The sequence below is a fragment of the Paralichthys olivaceus genome, chromosome 17, assembly GCF_024713975.1.
Source record: "Paralichthys olivaceus isolate ysfri-2021 chromosome 17, ASM2471397v2, whole genome shotgun sequence".
Lineage (NCBI taxonomy): Eukaryota > Metazoa > Chordata > Actinopteri > Pleuronectiformes > Paralichthyidae > Paralichthys > Paralichthys olivaceus.
The window spans coordinates 19,772,744-19,785,448 of record NC_091109.1 but is presented as its reverse complement, the minus strand read 5'-3'; the positions used below and the strand labels follow the sequence as shown (position 1 = coordinate 19,785,448).

The 12,705-nt window shown below is 39.1% G+C and overlaps 1 protein-coding gene across 1 annotated transcript in view; it reads right to left on the bottom strand.

Annotated features, from left to right (window-relative positions):
* The window catches only part of LOC109640517 (cadherin-12-like), an 85,486-nt gene that overhangs the window by 34,797 nt on the left and 37,984 nt on the right, over positions 1-12,705 (bottom strand). The window contains exons 3-4 of the mRNA XM_020104578.2: positions 4,285-4,579; positions 269-388 (exon numbers count right to left, since the gene is read on the bottom strand). Of these exons, the coding sequence (XP_019960137.1) occupies positions 269-388; positions 4,285-4,579 (415 nt within the window). The remainder of the gene's footprint in view (positions 1-268; positions 389-4,284; positions 4,580-12,705) is intronic.

Here is a 12,705-nt window from a genome sequence, read left to right as displayed (position 1 = left end):
TCCGCAAGTCCACATTATATTACACTCACTGTTTAGAAGACACTCAATCATTCATATCTTTCCAGACTAATGACCTAGATAACCTTATTTCACAGCGAGATTTCCTCACCGCTGTCGGCAGGTGCCCATAAAACATAAGCACGTATTTTCTGTCACGTCTGAGTCGCATATCTTTAAACAAAATAGAAACATGTTTGTGAACTTTACTCTGACTAAATCACCATTTTGTCACATGAATACACAACAGAAAGAAGGATAAGTAGTTTACCAGTTTTGGGGTCAACAGAGAAGTATGGCTGGCCATGGAGGATGCTGTACACCACTCTCGCACTGTTTCCGTACGTGGGGTCGTCTGCGTCTGTGGCTGTCACTTGCGTCACATACGTCCCTGTGGGAAAACGGTGGGAAGACTTATCGACTTTGACTTAATTGGTTTCCTCGTGAGATTGAAATCCAAACTCTTTGAAGTTCATCAGTTTACCGAATGATCTCAGCTGACACTAATGATCGGTGAATCACAACTGAGAAAGGTACGGCTAATGCAGAGCAGTCAGAGTCCCTGATAGAGTGCACAGAGGAGGAGTGCGGAGGGGACTGAATGTGTTTAGAAGTTGTTTCATTTTCCTGTCGTGATTGTGTGTGTGTGTGTGTTTTTTCTATTTGCACATTCATAGCATTACTAAGAGACTATTATTTAGAGGAAATAAATAAATTAACAAGAGTAAAAATGCTCTAGTGCAACCATTCATTAAACAACACTACCATTAAGAAAATAAAGAATAGTATTGAGATGGCAGTCTTCCAAACTCCTGCACTAACGGGGGCAGAATAATTACTTGCAGCAGTTTTGACTCATCTCCTTTAACTAGCTGGTGTTGAAAACATCATTCCACTAACACACTGCTTATTACCTCCACCACAGAGGGACTATGGGGAGGTTTGTTTATTGGTTTGCTTTTGTTTTTGATCTCATCTCATGATATCTCACCTTTACTGACAGGCAGCTATGAATGAAATGTGTGAAGAAGGTGTGGTTGCACATGCAGCAAAGGTCCGGGTGAGGACCGAACCTCATGCCACAGCAAAATGACTCAAGCATCTCTAAGTGAATTAATATCAGGCATATTAAGGCCATGAGTGTGCAATTTGATGTGCATCCAAATACAAATCTGGATCAAGTGGAGTGGAATCTGGTTTCATAGGGGCAAAGTTTGTTTTTAACTGCTGTACGGTAAGAAATATGGTTAGAAACCTGTAACTAACACAGACGTGTAGCTGAGATGTGGATTCGGTCTGGAATCAACAGGTTATTTATGTCCAAATAAACTTGATGGATTTCGTGCAGAATTTAAAGGGACTGTTGGGCCTTGCTGGAGGTACATACTCGACTGGCTGCCATTGTAGTTTACTGTGCATTTATATCCAACAGATTCAATCACAAATATCCAGTTGGAGTAACCAACAAAAATCTGTATGAATTAATTTAAGAGACAAACACACAGGCCTGGTGATTCTTAGATTTATACAGCTCTGTTTCCATATGTACAACTATCAATCACCAAACCCTCTTAAAACTTGCTATGTAAAATATTTTTGCAGGATTTTTGTAAAATTGCAGGATGGCATCGTCATTTCAAAATCCTGCTAAGCTCTTAGTTCCCTGTAAAGAACTTGCTTACATTAAATAGGCTTTGCAGTCTGAGCAGATGGTAACAATGGCATTAAAACATTAGGTGACGGAGATTCTCTCAATCCTCGTGTTCAGCACGAACGTATACAATAGATGAGATAAGACATTAACACGCTCCGATTTCACCAAAGGAGAGAAAATCCACATAAGAGCGGAGATGTTGTGAAAGTTTAAAAGCCTTTCTGCACGGCTGACGCCTGCGCTTTCCCCGGCGACAAAAGGTAACGGCCTATCTTAGGGTGCGACACTATAAACAAGTCAAATAAAATATATTTGCATAATTATGGTAATTCAGTTGTGTGAGTAAGGACTGGAAGAGATGCAGCTGCAGAGGTCACTGCTGGTAAACACAGGAGATGAATGCACAGAGGAGTTTCGCTAAATATAGATTGTCTATCTGGCTTCATTAAATATTTTTTTTACAATACAGCATTTGGCATTTTACTATGATGTTCCAGTGCAATCCAGAGGAACCAAATTAACCTAATGTATGCACATTAATCGGCTACATTTGAAGTATAAAGCACGTCTTGAATTCACATGTACAGATAAAGAATTGTAAAAGTGCAGGATCTGACTACTGCGAAGGTACAAAAAATAAAAGGCAAGTTTGTGGACAAGGAGCGAAATCAACAAATTAATCAAGCCACAGACAGCCTGTGGTAATTACACAGGCTGCTGTTTTCTGGACTCTCTCTTAAGTATTTTTTTATTTGTCACTTCTCTAAATGAATCAGGGATAAGCTCATTGCTAACAACTCTAAAGGAGCCTCTGGATTATTGCCATTAGCCAGTTTATAATGTTTGGCCATAGATTAGTCTTCATTACCAACCATTAATGCATATTTATGCTCGGCATCTCTCTCCGTCTAGTATTTGTTTTGCCCCGCACACATAAAAAACACATCCACTGAGACATTCCAGCCAAAGACAACAACAGTTAATGATCCCATTGATTACACAAGTCTTGCTGGTATAAAATAGCATTAGAGACTTGGTTCTCTCCTGCAGTGTTAGTTTTTGCACAGAAAGTAAAGGTTAACTCTCACACAGTCTGTGCAGGGATGTTTAAAACCCACAATTGAATTCTCAACAAAAAACTGCTTTTAACAGAGGTGTTGCTCTGCATAATTCCACAGCAATTATCAGCGTTCCATGTGTTTTTTGTGGTAGCAACTGTAATGTTTGACAGTGAAGGTTATTTCTAAACCTACGGCTTCATAAGTTAAGTTTTCTAATCAGAAGCTGTTCATTTGCCTGGCGGTATACGTTCACTCTGAGACTGTGGCATTTCCAATTCCAGCCACGCGAGCACTGACAATTTTCTGCATTTAAACTGTTTCTATATCATCACAAAGATCTTGATGACATTTTCTTTAATGTGGAAATTACCCCTGGGAATATTCTTTCGTTAATATTTGTTTAGAAAGTAAAACTTTAAAACTATACCGTACATTCAGAGTTAGCCTCCAATTAAAAAATAATGAGTCATAATTTGGATGAAACAATTAACATGAATAATTGCCTTAATTAATCATGCGTAATTAACTTTATCCCTCTATTATCAAAAGGGGTAGACACGTGAAGTTATCTTTACTCATCACAAGAAGTGCTACAGTCTTTAAAATCAAATGTATAATGTTTTCAAATCAGTTTAAAACTATGAATTCATAATAAAAAGCTGTTTTTACAGAGTTAGAGTGTGGATTGGTGAAGATTTATATATGTTTATTATATCCAGTTGCATTATGGGAAATATAGGATCTAGAGTTTTAGGTGCATAATTCATACTAGGCACTAAAAGTCGTGATATGTCTTCACATTATTTAATAGTCTGACCTCCACAACTTTGTGAAAGTGACAAATAAAATTACATGAGTGCCAATAATAAAAGAGATAAGATAATGAAATGTTCCCATTCATAATAACTAAAGAGGAGATCTAAGATTAATTATGTAGACTGCCCAGCATGAAATTGAACAAAAATAAAAGATGAAGAGAAGATCGTAATCCACGGCAAGATGACAATTTGAAATAATTTCACTTGGAAAATTACAAGTGATTATCTGAATCAAAACTAATTATTTTTCTGCCAATCATGTAATTGATCATCTCCGGGCGGTGTGGCCACGCTAGATGTGTTTTTGATAAACATAAAAGGTTCTGTGACTCGATAACAGTTTCAGGGAGGTGCGTGGTTTCAAGGGTTGACTGGGGCTGTGCTGCTCCTGCTCTCTACACAGACCCCAGAGACCGCTGATTGTGGAGTTTTTGAGGGCTTCATTGCCATTCAGATCAAGAGGAACCATTCTCTCAGCGAATTAGCTTGATCAGTCCTCCCTGGAGGGGTGGAGGTAGGAAGCGGGAGGCAGGAAAGAGGGGGAGTGTATAAAGAGAGAGCTGTGAAATATACTCTGGTCACTCCAAGAATCAAATTTTGCTGGTTGACCCTCTGGTTGTACCACTGATGTTCCTGAGACTCAGTTAAAGAGGAGGAAACAAAGCTATCGCTGCAAGGAATTCCAATTCATTAATGAAAGCACTGGTGTCCCATGTTTAGTGTACAGAACAAGTCACTACAGATGGTCACTTGCCTACTGGTGACATCTCGGGGACGCTGGCCCTGTACGGTCCCTCAAGGAACTTTGGCTCATTGTCGTTGATGTCTTGAACCTTGATTACAAATTCAGATTCGGGCTCGAGCGGCCGATTGGAGTTGATGTCAACAGCCTGGGCGCGCAGGGTGTAGTAAGGCTTCTCCTCCCTGTCAAGACTCCTTAAGGCATGGATGTCCCCTGTTGTTTGGTCAATTGTGAAAATAGAGCCAGCCCCATCCCCCGAGAGAGTGTACTTCACCACACTGTCCCCCTTATCAAGGTCAGTGTGCAGCTGCAAGACAAAAGAGGGAAAAGACAGGTTGAGTGCAAACATTGGCACAGATAATGATTCATTGAAAGCACTGGGGGAGAGCTGTCAAAGAACAGTATTTCACACAGACAGTCTAGGAAAGTGACTGCGCATCAAAGAGCAAATTCATGTTTCGGCAGAGATCTGCAAAACACTAAGTCATGAGGAAAAAACTTCCAGAACGTCCCTCAGATTAATGAGGCTAAATCTCTAATAAATAATGTATTCCCTCTGAAGTGCAATTATGCTGCAGTGACATGTCTTCAACGTTGTGGGCTCATTTCTATTCAAGCATGACTATTATGTGAGAGAGGAGATGGTGGTTTTTCTCAAAGTGGGAGAGATCAGAAAACTGGAGGTAAACATTCGCTCCCCACAAGAACAGTTTCTAATACATTCACCTGGCAGCCGAGGTCTGTGACCAGATGACTCTTAGCGCAGTTGCAAAAATATCACCACTGCAGTCAGAGAGCAGCTTTGTTAATATAGATCCAGGGCGGCTCTCTTAGTACAAGACAAACACATTCTGTGCTGTTGGCAGAAAGCCTATTGATATAGTTATGTTTACCTCCCTGCAGAGATCAGTTATGCAATTCAGAGCATTTTAAATATTTAAGGGCTCTAATGCAAAGTGATCATCACCACGGTATGGATATGGATTTTTCCCTTCTTATCAATCTCATGGACTTTCCAACAACACTGTTGAACAGCAGTCATATTACAGGATGCACACTGATGCATCTATTCACAGCTCCTGAAGACAAATCACCTTGATCACTACAAAAAAAAGAAGGTGCAGAATAAATCTTTCTGCTGCACCCATATCCTGGATATTTCGGTTTCATTTTTGTAAGATTGAAAGAACTGGGTATGTTTTGTTCCTCTTCATAGCCTGTGCTCTAATTCTTCACTTGTAATTGAGTTTGGGTTCTGTTCAAGTACTGCTATAACTGGATGGATATGGTGACTGTTTTGGCTTCTCTTGGATGAGAACTCTCTTTTTCCATCTGTTGTCATTTGACTGAATACTAATTACTGTCTTGCAGCCATAATGACTGAATGGATCCCCACCCTAACACTGATTTTCTTTTTTTAATTTAGTCTCTCTCTCTCTAACCCACTAGTAAGCAATAATTTGCACATCGCCAATTTTCCACAGAGCTTCCATCAAAGTGCCGGCCATGGAAAGGCGAGGAGAGAAAGTTTGAGATGCAGCGATAAATTCTCCGCAGGTTGCGGTTCAAAACAACAAGCAGATGCAAGCAGAAACACACTGGGAGTGATTGGTGATTCAGGGCAAATTGCCCCGTAACCCAACGAGCATAGCATGGGATGATAGTGTTCTCACCCGTGGTGCATTATTTATTGCTATTCAATTCAATTCATTTTCCTTTCAGTACGTGACCCTTGTTGGGTCACAACTAGAGCCCAAAACATTTCCTGTAAATAGTTTTAAAGATTGTAATTTTATTAATAACATGAACAATATCTCTCCTCTATAAACTAAAGGAACAGATTAAATACTGAAATCTTTATTCATCATCTTTATTCCTGTTATATGTTCAGGCAGATGTTGTCGTCAAAACATTCTGCTTTAATTTTAGTTGGTGCTGAAGAATATTATGAATCAGGCAATGACAAAGCCCAGTACATTACACCATCCACCCCATTTCAAATCTGTTTCTTCTAAAACTTGCTTTTGTTGGGCACCAGAGCTGAAGAGCCACAATTATTACCATAATTACTATTTTAAAGGTTCCCTAGTGATGCCCAGGTTTAATTAGCTTTAATATGATGTGTCACTTATGATTAACAATGGGAAAGTAGGGCACAAGCTTATTAGTAAATATGTCCATAAAACAATTTTTATAGCAACATATGATTTACTCAACGTCCAGACTTCTGGCCATAAAGACTGGAAAGGATTTATCTCCCGTTATTTACCTGAGTGGCTCTTTAATGGGTCTAGTTCGTGATATAAAATATGAATATATTAACAATACATATATATATTAATAAGTATCAACTGATTTAACATTAACAGATTTGTGAGATACAGACAGCTGCAAAACAATTGCCTAGACTTGCACTGCTCAAATCTGATGCCATATAAGGTTGGAGTAGCCTTTTCCATTGCTCAGACATTACGTTGAAAAGAAATGCAGACAGAAAAGACAAAATAATTGTGGCTCGAGCCTCCAAAACCAAAATACAGCGAGACATTCCTTTTCACATCAACAGGGGATTTACTACACTGAAACTGCCAAAACCCATTCAATAAAAAACAAAACAAAAACTAGTGCCATAACTTTGGGAGCAAGAAGCAATAGATCTTTTTCACAGAAGCCATTCTGACATGAAATAGGAGGTAAACGCAGGTGTTACTAATCACATTAAGTTATGTTGGGTACATAAATAGAAGCTCCATTATTGTTCTTCATTAACACCTACTATTTCATGTTAAAATGGCAACTGTGAAAAAAGGCCTGTAACAGTAATGCATCAAAGAAGCTCATGCTTGACCTGTTTCATTCTCTCCAGGACGCCTAAATGATAATTAATTAGGGCTTCTGGTTTTTTTTAACGTGTCCTTAATTAAAATAATTCAAAATATGCTCTGGGCCATTTTTCATTTTAGTACAGCCTGTCTACGGTGCCACTCCGTGAAGTAGCTGAGAGTAAGAAGCGGATTTAAAAATGTAAATATCTTTATGAATGTGTAGGATTATGTGGCTACGTGGGTTCAGGTGAGTTTTGGAACGCTTGGAACAATAAGCATGTTACACCGATGATACAAGGACATAAGATGCAGGAACAAGGAGTCAAGTTTCAAGTTTCACGTACACTAACTAACTAACTTGACAAACAGGTCGGCTACACACTAAAAGATACCAAGTTTTTTAGAGATGCTGCAAGTAGAAGAGATGAGGGAACAAGGGAGTGTTTACTACCTACCTACTAACTAACTAACTAACTAACTAACTAACTAACTAACTAACTGAGGAACAGAGTGGGAGGTATTTTTTTATAGTTTCCTAAAAGGAGACAAGATAGGAGCGAACTAAACGAACTAGCTAACTATTAACTAAACAACTAGCCAACAATTAACTGAACAGCTAGCTAACCAATTAACTAGACAGCTAGCTAACTAGCTAACTAACAGGTGAGCTGTGATAAACATCACAAAGGAGGACGTACAGTACCTAGAAGGAGACAAGAAGAGGGAACAAGGGAAGGAAACACTCTTCCACAGTCCACTACCTCACCACCTTGGCAGCCATCTTGTTTGATTCGATCAGGGGTCACACTACCTCACTACCTTGGCAGCCATCTTTGTTTGGGTCAATCAGGGGTCACACTATCTCTCTACCTTGGCAGCCATCTTTGTTTGGGTCAATCAGGGGTCTCCCTGCTCATTTCCAGGGAAAACTGACATTAGGGGAAAAAAAAAACGTGACGTCACGGAGCGACAGGTGCTCAGAGCCGGGAAACGTTTGACAGGAGGAGTTCAGGCTAACTGATGCTAACATTAGCACATGTTCAGAACCTGCTGTTGGCAGGAGAAGAGGAGAAGCTACTCAACGGAGGAGAAGCAAATACACACTGCTGGGTGATGTATATCAAGTTTCACCTCATGGAGACTCTACAAACAACACGCAGCACACAGCTGGACTCGTCGTTTGGAGGTGGAGTTAGCTTAGCAGCTAGCTGCTGGAAGCTACTATGCTGCCACACACCTGGATGAACAGCAGCGAGGCTCAAACTTGGATTTACTGGACAAAATGGAGGGTTTCTAAGAACACGGAGACTTTATTGTGGATTATTTATCGCAGCTGGAGGGATGTGGACAAGTTGGACATCAAGTTGGACACGAGGCTGGACTTCAAAAGGTAGGACACCATTTTGTTTTCCTCTGCTGTGTATTATACTGCATTTGCTGGTTGTGTGTGTGTGTGATAAGACTGAGCTATAAATCAATTAATTATTGAAGTTTCATTTTGTTATTCTCTCTCAAGTTTTTATTTCACTACGTCATGTAAAGAAAAACAATATTACAGTAAAAGTAAATTAAATCCAATGAAAACTCACATTTCAATTTATGTTTTCCATTTTTCCAGGTCTCTGGCATTTAATGTCAATGGCTTTGGTTTAATTTGACCTCATGATACAAATAAGAAATAATCCTGATTCATATAATGATACTCATTTGAATTATATTGCCCAGTCTTATGTGTTGGTGTGGATGTACACATATGCACAGGCAGGTATTCAATACTGAAGCGCTTCTATTCTATTCTAGTACATGCTGTGCTGTTTGGTTGTTGGCCGCTGTGCCATTAAGCTTGTTTTGGCTGCTGTGGCACTAATCTTCCTTTGACAATTATTTGGTATGAAACTGAACTTTTTCTGCTTGAGTTTGTTTTTCTGTTTTCGCTGCAATGTATAATTTCCCTCTCTTCCACAATTTCATAAACCAACTGTGAATTTCGAAAATCAAGTTATTCAAACAAACACGGGAACAGTGAATGGACTTTAATTAAGACTCACGTCTCATGTTTTTGTGTGGTGTTGCTGTATTCAGAGCAATTTTAATATGTTTATGCAACTTTTAATACAATTGACCTCATGATACAAAAATACAATATTTCTAGTATTGCGATATTCCTTTAAGTTGTATTGCCCAGCCTCTTTTTGGTTGTGTGAATGTACACATATGCACAGGAAGGTATTTGATATTGAAGCTGTTTTTATTCCCTTCTGTTCTATTCCATTCTATTACATGCTGTGCTGTTTGGTTGTTGGCCGCTGTGCCATTAAACTTGTTTTGGCTGCTGTGCTACTAATTTGCCTCTGACAATGTTTGGTATAAAACTGAACTTTTTGTGCTCGAGTTTGTTTTTCTGCTTTCACTGCAATGTATTATTTCCCCTCTTCTTCCACAAATCTCTTTTGATGAACCAACTGAATTTCCAAAAGCGTGTTTTTCAAACAAACACAGGTACAGGTATTATGCATGATGACACGGTAAACATGAGAAGGACATTTTCAGGGTTTTGCACACAGGAGACCAGATGGCAGATTTGACACACTTCCGAAGTGTTCCCTGACTACAAAAGGTAGGACGTTATTTCATTATCTGCTGTCCTGTTCTGTGCCGCTGGGCCACAGAAGCTTTCATTGTGGTCGCCGTACCACTCTCATGGTTTTATTGTCTCACCTGCTGCCTGATTGTTGATTTATTCATTTTCAAAGGGATGTTTCATGGATGCTTTGATTGAAATCAGGGAAATGCTCTGAGCTGGAATGGTTGTTGAACCTTGAGGTGGTGCGTCACTAAAATGGTGACTCTGTGGTCATTTAATATTTCAGTCGAGGTTTTCTGTAAAGGTGATGTGGTGATTTTGTCTGGAGCGTAATTGTTGATCTGTGAGATTGATGGTTTTGCTCTTCTTGCCTCTAACATGTCTTCTGTCTACATACAGATACATTTCTATTATTCACTTTTCCAATCTGTTCTTTTCTATGCTTCTTGGGTTGAGGCCATTGTACCATTATCCTGGTCACCGTACTTGCCTGTGTGTATGTGTGCATATGAATGTGTGTGTCGTGCTTTTGTTGACCTGCGGCACTGTTGTTGGAGATGGTTGATCTTTTTTTCTATATTTTTGAATCTTGTTTTGTTGGAAAATGGTTCCACAGCCTCCTATGATCGTTCCTGTGACAGGAAAGTTGTGAAGTGTGAATTTGAGTAGAAATCATCATAGTAACACATCATCGTGTGGTTGTGTGAAATAAAAATTCACTGACATGCTTTTAAGTGAGGCTGCAGGGCAATAATTGCTAATTGTGAGTTGGAGTGATATTTCTCACAGGTCTGTAATGATTCTCATATAACTTTTAACTGTGACTCTAGGATATGGGTTTTAATGGCTTAATATTATATAAACAAAACACAACAATTACATTTTCAGTCACGCAAAATGAAAGGGAACTATTTTTGCAGGGCTTTTGCTGTCAGCAGTTTGTTTTAAGAATCCCTTGCCCTCAGGTGCTCCCCTGAAAGTTGTGTTGTCAGGTTTGCCTTCTTTAATAAAACAAGCTGTCTTCCAGTTCTTTATATTTTAGTGAAACAGTAGCTGGGAATTCTGCGTTTGTTTACTGTTGTTCATCTATTATCCATCTTTTTTCCTATTGTTTCGTAATCCTGTAATCTTTTGCAATCCGTTAGCTTCGACCTCATTATACGAGATTATCTCAAGATTTTTCTGTTGCAGATTTGCTCAAACTTTTACATCCTATTAGACGGATGAGACAACACACACAGAACGTACAACAATCTCATTCTCAGGCATTGTGAAAGAAGTCGCTCCGTTCGCTCATGGCTTACGAGAGAGATCAGAGTGGCAGACGGATTGTTGGAACAGTGTTGTCATAATAGACTCCAAATTCTTTTAACTAGACCCAGCCAACAATATCACACTGAGAGAAAACACACAGTGGGTGCACACAACAATAAACACTATTTTGATATACAATGTTCCGTTTGTATTGACATGTATTGGGATTGTAACTGCATTATATTACAAGATGTCCATCCTAATTCTTCTGCTCACTCCAAAATAATAAGCACCTAACTGGGGTTTATACCCCTGTTGTGCTGAATCCACGTTTGCGACTGATTTGAGGCAAATGGAGAGAAAATGACACAGATTATTGAAAAGATAGTAATTTTCATATTGACAACAGTTGTTGACAGACTCTTGAAGCAACACAATGCAGGATCGGGCATCTGTGCTGCTGGCGGATCATATTTTGTTTACCGAATAAATTATCAATTTGTATTCATGATTAAGCAGGAGTTTACATTGGCCGTCCTTTGACTGACAATAACAAACAAACAAACAATAACAAGTACCCAGGAGAGCTACCTGGAAAAATTTAGGATGAAAACCCAATGAAAATAAAAAAAGAATGGGCACATTGTGTCATTAATTAGAGCTGGAGGTTGACTGATATTAATTAAAAATTCCATTACTCTAACAATGGCAATAAATTAAATAAAAGGACTTGTTAATAGGGAAGCAGACAACGGCTTCTTTTAAACTACAAAACATCCATTGGGCTCATTAGACAAGAGGAAGACTCATCCTCATTAAAGGTGTCAAAAGAGAGTAAGTGACTTTACGAAAGAGACGGAGAGAAAATGTCAGGTTCTTTCTTGTAACAGTTGTTTCCAATTTATAACACATGAATCAACAAAATAGAGTGTATGCATGCAGAATCAGAATGATGGAGTTAGTGATAAGTGTATGTAAATTCAAACAAGCACACATATATCTGGTTAGCATAAAGCATGTGCAGAATGACTGGATGAGCGCTTGCTCATACAGAAGAGCGTGATGATATGCACATATATTACAGTGAAAATGTCCCAACACTCCATTTTTCATGATAAGCATAATTAGCAACATGGTCCTGGTACCGGTTGACGGCGACTATAAAAAGAAACGGGAAGCGCAAGAAAACGAAATAAGATTCCTGTTACCATCTGAACTCATGCCATCTGTTTGAGTAATTATATTAGCATTAATGATTAATTTCTTTTTCAAAATTCCACTGTAAGACATCTTAGGTGAACATTTCAGTATGTTAAAACTTTTGTCACGTGGACGTGTCATGGAGCTTGACGTTGTTTAGAGTTTTGCCAGGGTATAGGGTTTGTATGCCTCAGCGTGTCTGACATCCAGTCGCTGAAGGCATTATGTGCTGGGGTTGTCCGTTCGTCTGTTTGTTAGTTTGTCTGTCTCATTATTGTGAACTAGCACACCTTGAAGGAACGTCTTCTTCACTAGAACTCGATGATTTCTCAGGAACATATCCAGCGAGTCTTTGCTCACTTGGACTCACTGACCTCTTTAACACTTGGAATCAAAGATAAACTGATTACATAGTAGTGGTCAAATGTTAAAGTCATGGTGAACTCATCTGAATCTGAAATATAACGTATGCAGTATGTTCTATCAATACCCCATCTTTGCCTCCTCCTCAGAAGTTGAGGCAATGTCGATGGCCAGCCATTGCATCCGCAGTGTCATGGTGCAGTGCGT